Source organism: Marmota monax, unplaced genomic scaffold (genome assembly GCF_021218885.2).
Source record: "Marmota monax isolate L192 unplaced genomic scaffold, Marmota_monax_Labrador192_F-V1.1 WCK01_AAM20220418_F8-fsc00045, whole genome shotgun sequence".
NCBI classification, from domain to species: Eukaryota; Metazoa; Chordata; class Mammalia; order Rodentia; family Sciuridae; genus Marmota; species Marmota monax.
Genome location: NW_026692132.1, coordinates 2,698,035 through 2,712,371, shown reverse-complemented (window position 1 = coordinate 2,712,371; position 14,337 = coordinate 2,698,035). Strand labels below are relative to the sequence as shown.

The 14,337-nt window shown below is 46.0% G+C and overlaps 2 protein-coding genes across 5 annotated transcripts in view; one reads left to right on the top strand and one right to left on the bottom strand.

Moving 5' to 3' along the window:
* Positions 1-8,083, top strand: part of Sik2 (salt inducible kinase 2) — a 122,085-nt gene extending 114,002 nt beyond the window's left edge. For 2 of the 4 annotated variants that reach the window (XM_046465949.2, XM_046465965.2), the window contains 2 exons: positions 502-593; positions 1,316-8,083. In XM_046465949.2, the coding sequence (XP_046321905.1) occupies positions 502-593; positions 1,316-1,949 (726 nt within the window). In that variant the 3' untranslated portion in view covers positions 1,950-8,083. The remainder of the gene's footprint in view (positions 1-501; positions 594-1,315) is intronic. The other 2 variants (XM_046465957.2, XM_046465970.2) reach the window with 2 other exon arrangements.
* The window catches only part of Ppp2r1b (protein phosphatase 2 scaffold subunit Abeta), a 33,874-nt gene continuing 24,349 nt past the window's right edge, over positions 4,813-14,337 (bottom strand). Inside the window, exons 16-17 of the mRNA XM_046465977.2 lie at positions 5,941-6,040; positions 4,813-4,965 (exon numbers count right to left, since the gene is read on the bottom strand). Of these exons, the coding sequence (XP_046321933.1) occupies positions 5,975-6,040 (66 nt within the window). The 3' untranslated portion in view covers positions 4,813-4,965; positions 5,941-5,974. The remainder of the gene's footprint in view (positions 4,966-5,940; positions 6,041-14,337) is intronic.

Below are 14,337 nucleotides of genomic sequence, written 5' to 3'. Positions count from 1 at the left end.
AAAGGACTGGTCTTCAGGCCTTTCAAAGGATATGACAAGGAGTGGTAGGAAAGGGAGACCTGACTTCTTCGTTTCTAATTCTATACTTCTATACTGATAAAGAAAATGAAAATCTGGAAGTCTGCAAAATGTTAATATGTCTGTCTGCACTAGGATATGAAGATTCTAAGAAATAATGCATTAAGAATGAAACATTCATTCAGTAAGTGCTGGTCCTTTACTATCAAGATTTATGGCTACTTTTCTCGTTGTTTTGAATCACCATGAACCTCATTATCCTAGAGGACTTTCAGAAGTGGAAAAAAATTAGATCAGAACTGAGTCACCCCAGCCTGCTCACCAGTGCCCTTCCAGGGTCTCAGTGAGCGCATGCCAGTCCCTTCGTCCTGTGTAGAATCTGGAGGTTGCCCTTGGATTCACCCTTGAAACAGAAGCATGGTGAGATGACTGCCTCCTGGGTGACAGCACATGATCATGCTTGTATTGTTTTTGTGCTTCCAGAAGCCTAGCCTTCTGTCAAAGGCGCAGAATACCTGTCAGCTTTATTGTAAAGAACCACCACGGAGCCTTGAGCAGCAGCTGCAAGAACACAGGTAAGATGGGGTATTTGGCCAGTGAAGTCGCTGAGTTTTGTGGAAGCCCTAAGAATGCTGTGTATTTTCCCTTCCCATTCATGTTTGCCTCTGCTAGAAACATAGGTTTTGCTGCATGTCCCATGGCCTTTTCAAGCACGATTGCTAATGAGGCTATTTCAGCATCTGTGAAGTATGGGCCTGTCTGGCAATACCAGCCCCAAAATGTGCTTTGTTTTCCTTTTCTTCTAATACTTCCATTTTGGAATATGAATAACCCTCAGATTTTAGGACCAGTGGCCTGAAGCAGTTTGAGTGAGTTAGACTGCAGGAAAGCCTCCTCTCTTGCCATTGCTCATGCCACCCAGAGGCCTCACTAGTAGAAACAGCTTGACCAAGGCTTACCCTAAACTATAGGCAACCCATAGAGGCCAAGATGTGATCTCTCTTTCATACAATCCAGATGAAAAAGCAGTCTCTCACTTCATAGAGAGAGAAACAGTGTCTTGCAGGATAAGCATTTGTGCTCACTTAACTCCAAGGGGACAGTGAAAATTAGGGGGCAAAAAGTGAAATTAGGTTTTAGAAGCACAACACAGTGGGCTCCTACTTGCAGTTTGTTTTCCTTACATGGGAAAGAAAGAAATGGGGACCTGAAGCTAATTCTTGGTATTGGATTTTCATTAAGATCACCATCACCTGAGAAGATCTAAAAACGCTCTCCTTTGGTATTACCAATTTAGGCTCCAACAGAAGCGACTCTTTCTCCAGAAGCAGTCTCAGCTCCAGGCGTATTTTAATCAGATGCAGATAGCAGAGAGCTCCTACCCTCAGCCAAGTCAGCAGCTGCCCCTTCCCCACCAGGAGACTCCACCGCCAACCCAACAGCCCCCACCCTTCAGCCTGACCCAGCCCCTGAGCCCTGTCCTGGAGCCTTCTTCTGAGCAAATACAATACAGCCCTTTCCTCAGCCAGTACCAGGAGATGCAGCTGCAGCCTCTGCCCTCCACGCCTGGCCCCCGGGCTCCTCCTCCATTGCCCACACAGCTGCAACAGCAGCAGCCACCGCCTCCGCCACCTCCTCCACCACCACAACAGCCTGGAGCTGCTCCAGCCCCCTTGCAGTTCTCCTATCAGACTTGTGAGCTGTCAAGTGCCACTTCCTCTGCGCCAGACTATCCCACTTCCTGTCAGTATCCCGTGGATGGAGACCAGCAGAATGGCCTCACAGGTCCGGACTGTCCCAGGAGCTCAGGACTGCAAGAGGCGCCCTCCAGCTATGACCCGCTAGCCCTCTCTGAGTTACCTGGACTCTTTGATTGTGAAATGCTAGATGCGGTGGATCCACAACACAATGGGTATGTCCTGGTGAATTAATCTCAGCACAGGAAGTGAGGTGGATCTAGTAAAGGCAGACTGTGTATTTTTATTTTTATTCCAGCCTTTTAAATTTAAAGCTTATTTTCTTGTCCTCTTCCTAATGGGGAAAAATCAAGTCGCCCAACTGGAATCAGAGGACTTGGCTGGGATGGATGTGCTTCCTCCTGGCTCTGTCCCACCACAAAGTTTTCTGTGGCAAATGCAGGCTGAAGCTCATGTCCTTAGGTGAAGTGAAGCCAGCACTTGAGGGAGGCACCAACAAATGTTTTTTATAAGACAACAACATTCAGACCTGGGTTTTATGCAAAATTATACCAGTTCATTATTGAGGGAAACCTTGGTGAAAGCAGGAACAATGTGTGCTGTTGCGTAGGAATGCGTGTGCGTGCACGTGTGTATAGGGCAAAACAAAAATACAATATATTTTTCACTGAAGTCAGGCAACAGCATTGCTTCAAGGCAAATCAAGAATACATAATGGAATTTGATGCACAGGAGTAAAGTTGTACTTTGTCATTGAATCCTAACTTCTCAGCTGCTGATGCAGGTTGTTCCCAAGACTTGAAAAGCAGTGGAGCATGAGCTGTTTCAGGGCCCACTAAGTAACAGCTGGTACTGACCCCTGACACCTGCAGTTGTCTCCACCTGGGAGAAGGCGACACACCTCTTCAGAAGGTGCCACTAGGTTACCATGTGTCAGAATATACTCAGGGCTCCAAAGATGTCACCCATAGAACCAACAGGAGACCCACCACAGTGGAGGCTGGGGGCAAGAAACTGGAGAAAGTATCAGGAGCACCAGCCCTGGGCCAGGAGACAGGCTCTTTCTGCACGGTCTCTTGAGGAGACTTCAGGCTGGGGCATTTGGTCTCCAGAGGACCTCTCAGGTCTTCTACAGTGTAGTAACTCCTTTGACTTTACACTCTATGTTGCTAGTAGTTTATTGAGCTTTGTATATTTCGACAGTTTCATATAGGGCTTAGAAATTTTAAGGACACAAAAAAATGAACTTTTATGTCCCATGTGAAGTGGTAGTGCTGTGCCTTTTCCCCACCATGCTTTAATTCTTTCTTTTCTATAGAAATCAAGTTTTCCATTAATGTCAATGCTAAATCCAAAGTCACTTCAGTTTATTTTCCACCATGTGGGAATCTGCATTCTTAATTTCCTTAAAGTTTTGACTTGTAATGCAATGTTCAAAAGTATTACAGCAATACTCAAAACAACACAGATGTGTTAACCATTTAAGCAGATCATCTGCCAAACATGTTATATTACTAGAAAAATTGAACCCTTACAATCATTCATCACAATAAGTGAAAAATAGATGCTACATTAGTTAACTGTATACCTAGAAGTAATGAGTAATCTGTCAATTTAGACAGTGACCTCCAGGTGTTACAAATTCAGTATTATTTACAAAAACCATAATTTCTGTCCTTTAGAGTGGCTTGTCCTATCAGCAGATGAAAGCGTTAAGCACAAAGCGTCTTCCTTAAAGCACAAAGAGAGACGCCACACTGACACTGCATCTAGAAACACCTTTAAGTTGCCTTTCCTCTTTGTAGTAAGTGTCCAGGCAGGGAAAGGAAGCATGCAAGTGGAGGAGATTGTTCTGGACCCAGCCCAGCCCCTGCCAGTGCTGGTGAATTTAGCAGTCCTTGAAAGTGGCCAGGGACTGGTAGGCATAGGGGCTCCCCATTGATGCCAGGCTGCTTCACAAAGGAACTCTGCTTGGATTGGGACTCTGGGTATCAGCAGGAAAGTGGGAGGGGGGAGACTTGTCATTTTTGTGATTTAATAACACAATGAAAATCCAGGAAGAGTGAATTATGCTCCTTTTATGGGTTGTTTATTCCTGCTTGTGCTTAATATGGATTTCTTGAGATAGAAAATATTATTTCTTTTCATCATTTCATGAAGATCTATTTTAAGTCTTTGCAAAATAAGTCAATTACTGGGGCTGGAATAGCTCAGTGGTATAGAGTGTTTACCCAGCATGCACAAGGTCCTGGGTTCAATCCCCAGCACCACAAAAATAAAAAAAAATTAGACAACAATAATTTTTAAAAAGCCAGTTATTAAACAGGGATTGATTTGTTTAGACTGAAGGAGGATGTTTTCCTCAAAATACTACAGAAGTGTTTTGATGTCATCGAAATTAAAATGCCTCCCAGCATCTTAATGAAACTGGGGGCCACTCATTTCAGGACTGCAGGAATGGCACAGTTACAGCTTGGCATAGACTCCTGTCCCCAAACAGGGCTGTGAGCCACTTAGCCCAAGAGACCTAGGAGCTATGTCAGGACAGTTACATGACAACATGAGGGACTGCGCCGGAGAGGCTGTTGGAAGGTTACAGGACCAAAAGATAAGTGGGGAAGCACCAGCAGTGGCCAGGCCTGTTAGGCACTTACAGGGCGATGATATGGACAAGTCACCTGTGAAGAGCACAACCCTCCTGCTGGAACCTCTGTTGTAAGCGTCTGTTTGCCTCTGTCACTGATTCCCAGCAGAAATCAATAAATTCCACAGCCCATGTATTTCCTGAAATGTAGTGGTAAGCAGAGACTGTTTCTGTTGACCTGTTAGGTGTTTGCTATCTGTCGCCTGAATGGCTCTGTTCCTTAACTAGTGACCTGTGGAAGCTTCTGCGAGTTTTCCCTTCACAAATACTGCAGTAACACTAAGAAGGCTTAGGACCGCTCCTGAAGTACTGACTTGCTTGCCGGTCTGTCTCACATCAGCAGTGTGTACACTACTGTGTAATAATCATTATTAGCTTTATTAGCTTGTAAACCAGACTTCTCTGAAGAGAATTTGGTAAGATGAACATGAGGTAAAAATTTCATTCAGCAAAAAGTGCAATACGTGTGGTACTTTTTTATTTTTTGTTTATGATCTCTTTAATCCAGGGGTATTAGTCTCTGCTTTGAGGAAAATGCACTAGTTCAGCAGTTTCCAGTTGGGCGAATGTGTCTCTAGTATTTACATGCAACTGACATGCTGGTCCCTGTAAGTCAAATAGAGCATGTTAATATAAGAGAAAGAGGAGGGGGAAAACACTTAAAATTCCTCAGGAGCTCCACTGACCAGCCCCAGCTCCACCACCACCACCTCTACTCTGGCCTACACTGCCCTCCTACTACCTTGGGATCAGGAAAGGGGACTGTTCTCTACACCACCTTCCAGAATCCACTGAAGGGGACAACAGAGAAACACCAGGAGGACTAGAGATGAAACTGAATTACTGTTGAAGTGACAGGAGCAAAACCCCTTCCTGTCAGACTTTTGTCCCCTAGGAAAGAAAAAAATCCTTCCTCAGAAATCAAGAATTCCCAAGTGTTTAAATCATGTCCTGGTGTTGGGGAGGCAGGACTGAAGTCAGCCCTTGCCTTTTGTGCTTTGTTCTGACTCGAGTGATGGGGGCTCTGCACTGTTACGGGGAGCCCCCATGGAGTAATGCCCTCCACCCTGCCCTGACCTCTTCCTCCTCCCCCCTTGCACTGGGTGTTGTTCTACCTAAGGCAGGGAACTCATGAAGACCTCTGCCTAGTTGTTAGAATTGGGAAGGAGAACATGTTCGCAGCTGGAGAGTGATTAGGTGATAAGCCAGAAGCTACGGCAAGGTGAAAAATAGCAGCTTCCAGTGGCAGTTGGCCATGCCCACACACATGCCAGGTATGAGAGCATGAGAACAGCCTTTGATTAGGAGTGGACTGCTCAGCACCCAGGACACAGTAGGTGCTGCCTCCTTTGCGGGGTTCTCCAACCTCTGGGCAAGCCCCAGTTTCTGAAGTGTATTGGGATCAGCTTTTTCTGTTCTGGATTACACTTAAAAACCTATATAAGCTCCCTATATTGGTTTAAAGAAAATTAATTTTTAGGTAACATTTTCACATTCCTCCCCCTTTAGAGACAATACATAGTGTCACTTGACAACATTGGTCCCAGTGAGCAGCTGCGGAATCCCTGTGCCGGGACTGACCTTTGCTGCATTTGTACCCCACACTGGGCTGCCTCTACTGCCTCCTCGGAAGCCACCCAAGCCGCTCGGTCTCTTTGTGCCTAGACATCAAAGGTAAAAACTGGAGAACAGGTAGTAAGTTGGAGTCATGTACAGGCAGGGATATTTGATCATTTTGTTGCTTCTGGAAAATTTTTTTACAGAACTTATTATCTTCAGAGTGAATTTGTGGAAGACAAAAGCAGTATCACCTATCTGCCTCTGTTTTTAAACTGGACAAAACATTTTAAAAAGTATATTTATATATATATATCCCTTAAGCTTCTATAGTCTGTCCTCCCCGGCCTGTGACACAGGCAAATGACTTTGAGACTCCAGAGCTTTTTTTGTCTGCCCTCAAAGGTGGCTGGGTGGACAAGGCAGTGGCCTTTCAGGGCCCCTTTGGCCCTAGAGTCTCTGGTCTTCAATACCCTCTCACATATTTGTTCTACTGGGTTTTTTCCAATTAAGTAAACCTGGCTGACTTCTAACAGACTCCCAGCCATCCTAGTTGCACCACCATCTTATGTTCACATATTATCTGGGTGGATTTCAACACATTTGGCAGATGGGACATATACTGTTGCATATATTGAGACAGGGAGCAGCACTGCTGCCCAGGGACAATCAGTGATAGTTTTGATGATCCCTCCCCAAATATTCAGTTTGCCTGTCCAAAAGGAGCACTCACTTCTATTTTTAACTTACCAAGCATTTTCAAGTCATCTCTTATAATCCTCACAACAATTCTATGAAATTGGTTGGGGAGGTACTGTCCCAGCTGAGGAAACCAAAGCTCTCTGAGTGTGTACGTGACTTATCTGAGGTCACAGAACTCTAGTTAAAAGTGGAGGAGCCAGTACATGCACTTGCTTCTCGAAGGCTTCTCTTTCCCCTCAGTAGTACCTGATTATTTTTATAAGCAAACAGCTATATAAACCCAATGTGGCCAAGCACCGGGTGAACGTAACATTGTCCCCACAGCTGCACTCTCCACTGGGCAGCTGCCTGGCTTTGGGAGAGAGGTGCCCTTCAGCAGCTGTCCAGGTGCCCTGCATTGGTCCAGGCTGAGGTAGACAAAACCCACAAACTGACCATCCCCTCAGTGCCCATTAAACTACAGAATTTTAGGGTCACATCAAAGACCCTACCTTTTCCAAGTTACACACACACAGTGATTCCCTGTGGAAGCATATGATGGAAGGACACACCCTTGATTGCCAAGGGGCCAAGTTGCAGGGCATCAGCCCACCACTGCTGCAGGTCACTCATTCAAACCCAGGGAAGGGGGCTACTCAAGAGAAGAATCACAAACTCCACTGTTACCTGAAGAAGGGCGTAAGGTTCTTTACAGTGAAATCTAGTCAATTTGTGCTTATTAGACACTTTTAGGATTAAAAAACAGTAACATGCTTTGAATGAATACTTTGACTTTTCAGAGCCAAAGAGGGTGGGTAACAGGGAGCTTTAAAAATAGAATTACAAAACAACATCCTGGAAAAATATGACCCCAGATGGAAAAATGTTACATTAGCAAATACAGATAGCTGGGACTTGCCGCTGGCTGGGTGATGCCTCTCTTTCAAGATTTGCTAAGACAAGAGAATTCAAGTGGTACCTTCCCTCTACTGAGGGTGAAAGAAATCTGCCTTCACCAAAATCTCTGAAGGGGAAAGAAGCAGAGAGAAAACAGAGGTTGACTTCTCTTTAGGGACTGCAATTTAAGAAATAAAAGTAATAGAAGTATTTGCACTTTCTAGAAAGGGCAAGATTATTTGCTTATTTCTGAAGGGAGAAGGGTGGTCTTGATGGATGTGTGGTCTGTGAAAGAATTACTTTTGATAAAGTTAATTGTAGTTATTTTTTCCGTGTGCTGTTTTTTAATTACTAAGAAAATTTGGTGAGTTCAATAGCTTTGGTATTTTGAGTGCAAATCATAATAGCTCCAATGTGAAAAAAAATCAAAGTGTAACATGTCAATGTTAGAAAATTGCCTAAAATGCAGTTTAATAAATGATCTTTGTACCAAACGGTAATTTAAATGGGGTAATTTTCTGCAAGGAAAATGTACTGTTTTTATGTTTCCAACCCTCTTGAATTAAAATAAAAACAACTTGTTTTCTAAGAGCCTGGCTGATATGAATGTGAGACTAATGAGATTGGTCTCTACCTCATGGGGCCTTGGATGGAATTTTAAAAGTGTGTGGAAGGTGGTTGTGTTCTCTAAGTTCTGGTGCTCATTTCAGGCTTCAGAAAAGGACAGTGGATAATATGTTCTCATTGACGTCAGCAGGGTAAATAATACCTTGCTCTGAATCGCCTGAGTACACGTTCGCCACTGTGGATCGCTGACGGAAGCGCTGCTAACCGCAGCCTGCACACGGACAGGGCCCCGCTGGGCCTAATTAATGCTCCTTGATTTAGAGTCTCAGGACAAAGCCCATCAACCCAGGTAGTCTGGGCCAGTGCCTTCTGCTGCAGTAGGAGGAGGGAGTCAGGCACATGGGGATGTTGTCCGGGGCTGTCCAGCTCCTCCAGAACAGACAAGGCTGCAAAGCCAGTGGTGGGACAGAGGGGGGAGGTGCTCCAAGCTGCCAGGAAAGTCAGCAAGACACTGCTATTGAGTCACAATGTCACTTCTGCTCTGAAGTCTGCCAAAGGCCCACACTGCCAATTCACACACACCATGGACTCCTCAGTCCACTATCCTTTGAGACCCAACTGTGCCCTCAGGGTGCTAGAGAATCCATTTGTCAAGCTGTTCTCATGAGTTCTGGACTTTGTGTGGTGCCAGACCCTGAGTGAAAGGGCAGGATTAAACCCTGCTTTCTGGCAGCAAGTTCAACTGGAGATTTGGTTTCACTCAAGCTGTCCCAAAAGCCCATGTTATATAGAACCAAGGGAGTTCCCAAACAAGAATTGTCACTGGCTGGCTGCAGTATTGGACACAGAGGGTTGCAGCAGGCAGAGGCTGCACAGCACAGGGCTGAAGGAGCCAAGTCCCCTCCTTGGGTTGCAAGGCCTAGCACTGCTCTCAGGCACTCATTTCCTGTCTTCAAAATGGCTCTTACCCCTTGGTTACTGGAGAAATCAGTTTCACTGTTTTTTTTGTTTCTTTTTTTTTTTAAGGAAAGCACTAAGTTTTAGTAACTGTGTTTTGCAAACTTTCGCCTTTTCACCAAATTTCTCCATCATTTTTAATGTGTTGCCAAAAGCAACCCCAGTGCCCTAGGGTATAGGCAATAACAGACTTGCCAGCAGACACTGGCCAGAGACGCTCAGCAGCCAGTCAGGTCCCCACACCCCACACTTTTCCAACCATCCTTCACTTCGGTGGCCCTTGTGAGGTGAAGGCTTCATGCAGCAGAGAAGAAGAGTGGACCAGCTCAGCTCCAGCTCTGGGGCCTCTGCCTGGATGAGCTTAGGTACAGAAGAGGCTGGCAGTGCCCACACCTCCAAAGTCCTCTGTCACCACACAGCTAGGAGTGAACAGACCCAAGGTTCTATTCTTGGCTAATTGCTCCTTTCTGCCTAATTCTTGAATTGAAGCATCATAGATCCTATTAACATGCTGAGAAATCTTTGGACTCTCTTCCCAGAAAGACACCTTCATAGACATATACTAGAGATTTACACAATTTCCAGGGAGGAGCTGGTTCCTGAATCCCACCCATGAACCAATGTTAAGAACCCCTGACTTAGCATCCAGGCTTTCCTGAGTTCTTACAAGGACCCTCCATGTTAAGAGGTTCTAATCCTTCCCTGGGTAGATCCAGGTAAGGAGGAGCCACCTGCTCTGCCTCCAAGGACACTGTGGGAAGTAGTTCTGGACTTTGCACACCAAAAAAAATTTTTTTAATATGTTTTGGTTGTCAATGGACCTCTACTTCATTTATTTATATGTGGTCCTGAGACTTGAACCCAGTGCCTCACACATGCTAGGCAAGTGCTCTACCACTGAGCTACAACCCCAGCCCTGTACACTAAATCTTGAGTGCTATGTGGCTATAAAAGAAATGGACTTGCTCAGACAGTAGCTGCTCCACCCTGGGAGCTGAAGAGAGAGCATGGCTCAGCCCTCAAATCTTGACATCAAAGGTCGAGCAGCTGTCAAGAAGTGGAACATTATGCATGGATTATCTTGGGCAATGGCCATGAATAGGTAACTGACCTGAGGGGTTGGATGCTCACCTCACACCTCAGACAAGGAGCCAACACTGGCACACCTGCCTCTACCCAGATGTACTACTTGGATCTCAAATCTGAGAAGCTGAACTTGAAGTCAGGCAGAGTGAGGAACTTGCTGTGTCTCTAGCCACAGGTCTTTCTAACAAGCCTTCTGCTACAGATGTCCCATCCCACACTGTGGCTGAATTCCTCTGCACTTGGTCGCAAATGCCCATAGGCTGCACTGACCCCTTCCTCTGTGTCTGTCTGCAGGGCTTTCCTAAGAATGACTGACTCAAACTGGCCTGAAATTGACCGAGAGAGGCTCCAAGTCTGGGTACAACAAGAAAGGTGCCTGGAGGGGAGGTGCCTGGAGACACTGCACATGGGAAGCAGGCTTCCCTTGGAGCCAGGCCTCAGAGCTGGCTGGACAGAAAGTTCAGAAAATTTGGCCCAAAGAAAATGAGACATTAGGGATTTAGCCTCTCCACAGGAGAGTTGAGTCACTCTCCCCATCAGATAGACAAGAGTTTTTCTGACTTGCTCTCCCTCTACATTATTCCTCAAGATGGAATAATGGGGCCTAAAATGCCCTAAAGGGCTGCCTGGACAATTGGTGATGGGATAGGACACAACTGAATTGAGAAAAAGCCACCAAGGTCTTTCCTTGAAATAAACAATGCAAAGGACTTTCAGTTCAGTCTCGCCTGTTTTTGGCCTGGGACCCAGTGGAATATAGAGAAACTCAAATGTCTTAACAAGTTCCCTGTGCCAGCAAAGTGAAGACCAAGCGTCAGGCAGGCAGTCAGGGGGTCCCAGGGATGAAAGGCAGAGCAATGAGCAAGACTGGGAAAGGGACCAAGCCTTCCAACCTTCAGAGCAGCCACCCTGCCAGAAAGGCACTCCAGGTAGGGTGGAGTCTACCCCTTCTCTGCCAGGGACAAGAACCTCTGACCCACTCCTCAGCCCCTGGCACTGCTCCCAGTCCTGCCACTAATCTGGGAAAATCATTGTAAAGACTCATTTCCAATGGTAACGTTCAACGAACATAGACTGTTCTCCAAGTTTATTGTGAGATTCAAACTCGGCCTGGCATGGCACAGCCCTCTAACATGAGAGCATCCATACAACTCCACCAACTCCCCTTGAGAACTAGTTACAGCATTCACTTTACCTGTCTTGCTTTAACTCTTGACTGTCCCAATTCCAGACTAGAAAATGGCTGCTTAGTGCCTGTGAAATCTCTCATCAGATTTAAGAAAAGTACCCTTTTCTGAGCACTTACTCTATGATTTCTTAAAATAAGTTCTGAGCTGCAGAACATAACAGCATAAGCCATCCTTGAGAACCTATATCCCATCTAGAAGGCCTTTTTCATCCCTCCGAATGGAGAGGGATTCGAAGACCCAGGGGACTCTTCCTGTGCACAGACAGTCCGTAAGCCCCCACAGTAGTAAAGACCCAGAAAGGAGGCCAGAGCCTAAGGTAACAGCTTCTGCTGGCCCTCTGACCTACTTCTGACCTCTAGGTGGCTTTTGGGATCCAAACACCCTAGCTGGAGGGCTTCTGGGGGTGATGGTATCAGACATCCCTGGGCTTTGGGTCTTTGTTATCAGTCCTATGACTGAACTCCTATAGTCTTTGGGTTCAAGATAATTAATCCTCTGGCCAAAGGTTGGGCCCTTGAGCTCCTACCTCAGGCATCTACATCTGGGCTCCTTAGAATTTGACGCCCTCAGGGAGCAATTACACACCCCAGCCCTCAATCTAAGGTATGAGCCTTCCTGAGAGGCAGAATGGCCCCCACTTCAGGCTAGCTGAAACAGCTTTGTTCATTAGGTTTAGATCTGAGAAAAAAAAAGACAGATGCCGGAAGTTACAGGCCAGAGACAGACCCCAGGGACCCAAGTGACTCTCTGAGTCTGGGAAAATTGGAAAAACAGAAAAGCAGAACCAAGGGTAGAAGCAAGGGATACAGAAGGTGCAGCCTTAGCTGAGACCCAAGGTACAGGGACTGGGTTCTGGTCAATGAACAGGACACACTGTCCAAAGAAGAAAAGGAAGAGGAGGGTGGATCCCGTAAACCAGTGTCTGCACCCATTATTTATGGATGCTTCACTTGATTTGAGTATCCAAACCTAGGCTCAGCACGGAGACTGAATGTCCCTCACAGCTGCTCCTTCCTGCAATAACAAGACTGACATCACTGTTGTCAGGGTAATGGTGTTTTGATTAAAATCATGTGACAGCTACTTCAGATTCAATAAACAAATCCCCTGTTAACCCTTGCCTGAAAGGCCCGCCAGCATCACTGTCATCAGAAAATAACTTGCAAACCATCCAGGAGAGAGTAGCTGAGCTGACCTTAGGGAGGCAGGGTGTGGGAGGTGACCCACACTGCTCCCTGGCAGGTCCTGCATGAGGGATACATAACATCAAGTGTACAGAAGGCTCTGTAGACTTCAATAGTCCATCTCCAAGGCACTGTGGAGGCACCCTTCAAGAGGACCCAGATCTCAACCCATGAGATCCCTTTTGGACCAAGCAGCATGCACAACCCTGGGATGTCAAATAGTTTCCTCAGGACCATGAGGCCAAAAACTGAGGACAGTTCCCAGGGCTGTAACAACTGGATTTTCATTCTTACCCCACTGTATCTGGGGCAGATGCAGTGTGTTTGCTGTGCACCAGAGACAGTGAGGAGTTAAGAACAATTTCTGGTTTGCAATTGGATGACTTCCTGGATCACTCACTTGGCCGCTGGCCCCTGACATACAGGCCTCTGCCTGGCAACAGCCAATTCCCTTTCCATCTTACCCTCATTTTCTTTAAATGAAACAAATATAGGGAAGGCTCCCCAAGTCAAGGGACAAATTTGTCTGGGTTTAATGAACTGCAGCCCAGAGGCCTAGCACAGCTAGCCTCTAGGGGAAAGTTCATGACCATCTGAAACAAATGGCAACACCTAGTCCTAGGCTGTTGTGAGAATTGAATAAGATTTGGTCAAGTGCTTGACAAGATGCTACAGTTACCCAGGAGGGAGGAATGCAGCTAATGCTGTCCTCAGCTTCTGAGCCGCCTTCAGAGCTGAGCAAGTCAGCCACGGCAGGAGGCATCTCAATGATCAGCACTCTTCAGGTACATACTCTGTGTTTAATGGCATGGCCAGGTACCCCTGAATTTGTACAAAAACATCTCCTTTTCTTCCTAAGAAGTTTTTGGTTTAGGCCTAAGAAAATATAATGGTTATTCTCACTAATTCAGCCAAAGTCTCTCCCTTAAGTTATATGAAGTGAACATAAAGATGCAAAGGGCTGGCCACCTCAGATGTCTGTCAGGGCCCAGGAATTGAGGAGGCTGTGAGTAACAGTAATTCAGCACTTCTTTTTACCAGGCAACCACTGCAGAAGGCCCAGGGCTGCCTGAACTATAGGTAGCCTGACAGCTCAGGCCTGGGGAAAAGAGTATGCAACCCCACAGGAAGGCAAGTACACTGGCTGCTGTTCAGGACTTGGAGAACAGGAAGAATAGTTTCCAAGACCTTGGTTCACATAAAATGAAAAGCCATGGAGATTTAAAAGGCATCCCCCCACCTCCTATACAGGGGTTTAAACCCAGGGCCTCTACCACTGAACTGCATCCCTTACCCTTATCATTTTTTTAAGACAGGGTCTAACTAAATTGCCCAGGCTGGCCTCAAACTTGCAATCCTCTTGCCTCAGCCTCCTAAGTAGCTGGGATTACAAACAGGTACCACTGCATCTGGCTAAAAAACAAACTTGGTAGAATTTTCACCAAGCAAACCAATTAGGGTGTGAAAATGCCAAATTCTTCCCAGCAAACTAAATGCAGCTTGACATCAGCACAGAGCAGCTAAGCCCCACTGTGCTCCTTTTTTGAATATATTTGTGAGTCAAATTGCCCTTCCTCTGAACAGCCCTGGGGCCATGGCCAACACCACCTTCAGCTGGAAATCTGTACCCTTCTCCAAGCAGTGGCATCAAATGGAGCTTGTAAAATATTGAGATTGGTATACAAAAAAAAAAAAACTTGACAGAGATGATTTTTATCTTAAAAGAAAATGACTACCCACGAGGAATTGTGAAAAATAATTTTCTAGTCTCTGAGCAAACAGGCTGGAAACATCCTGTTTCTACAAGCAACTCTTCACCAGTTCACCTTTGTCCTCTGCACGGGTCTTGCCATTTCTGA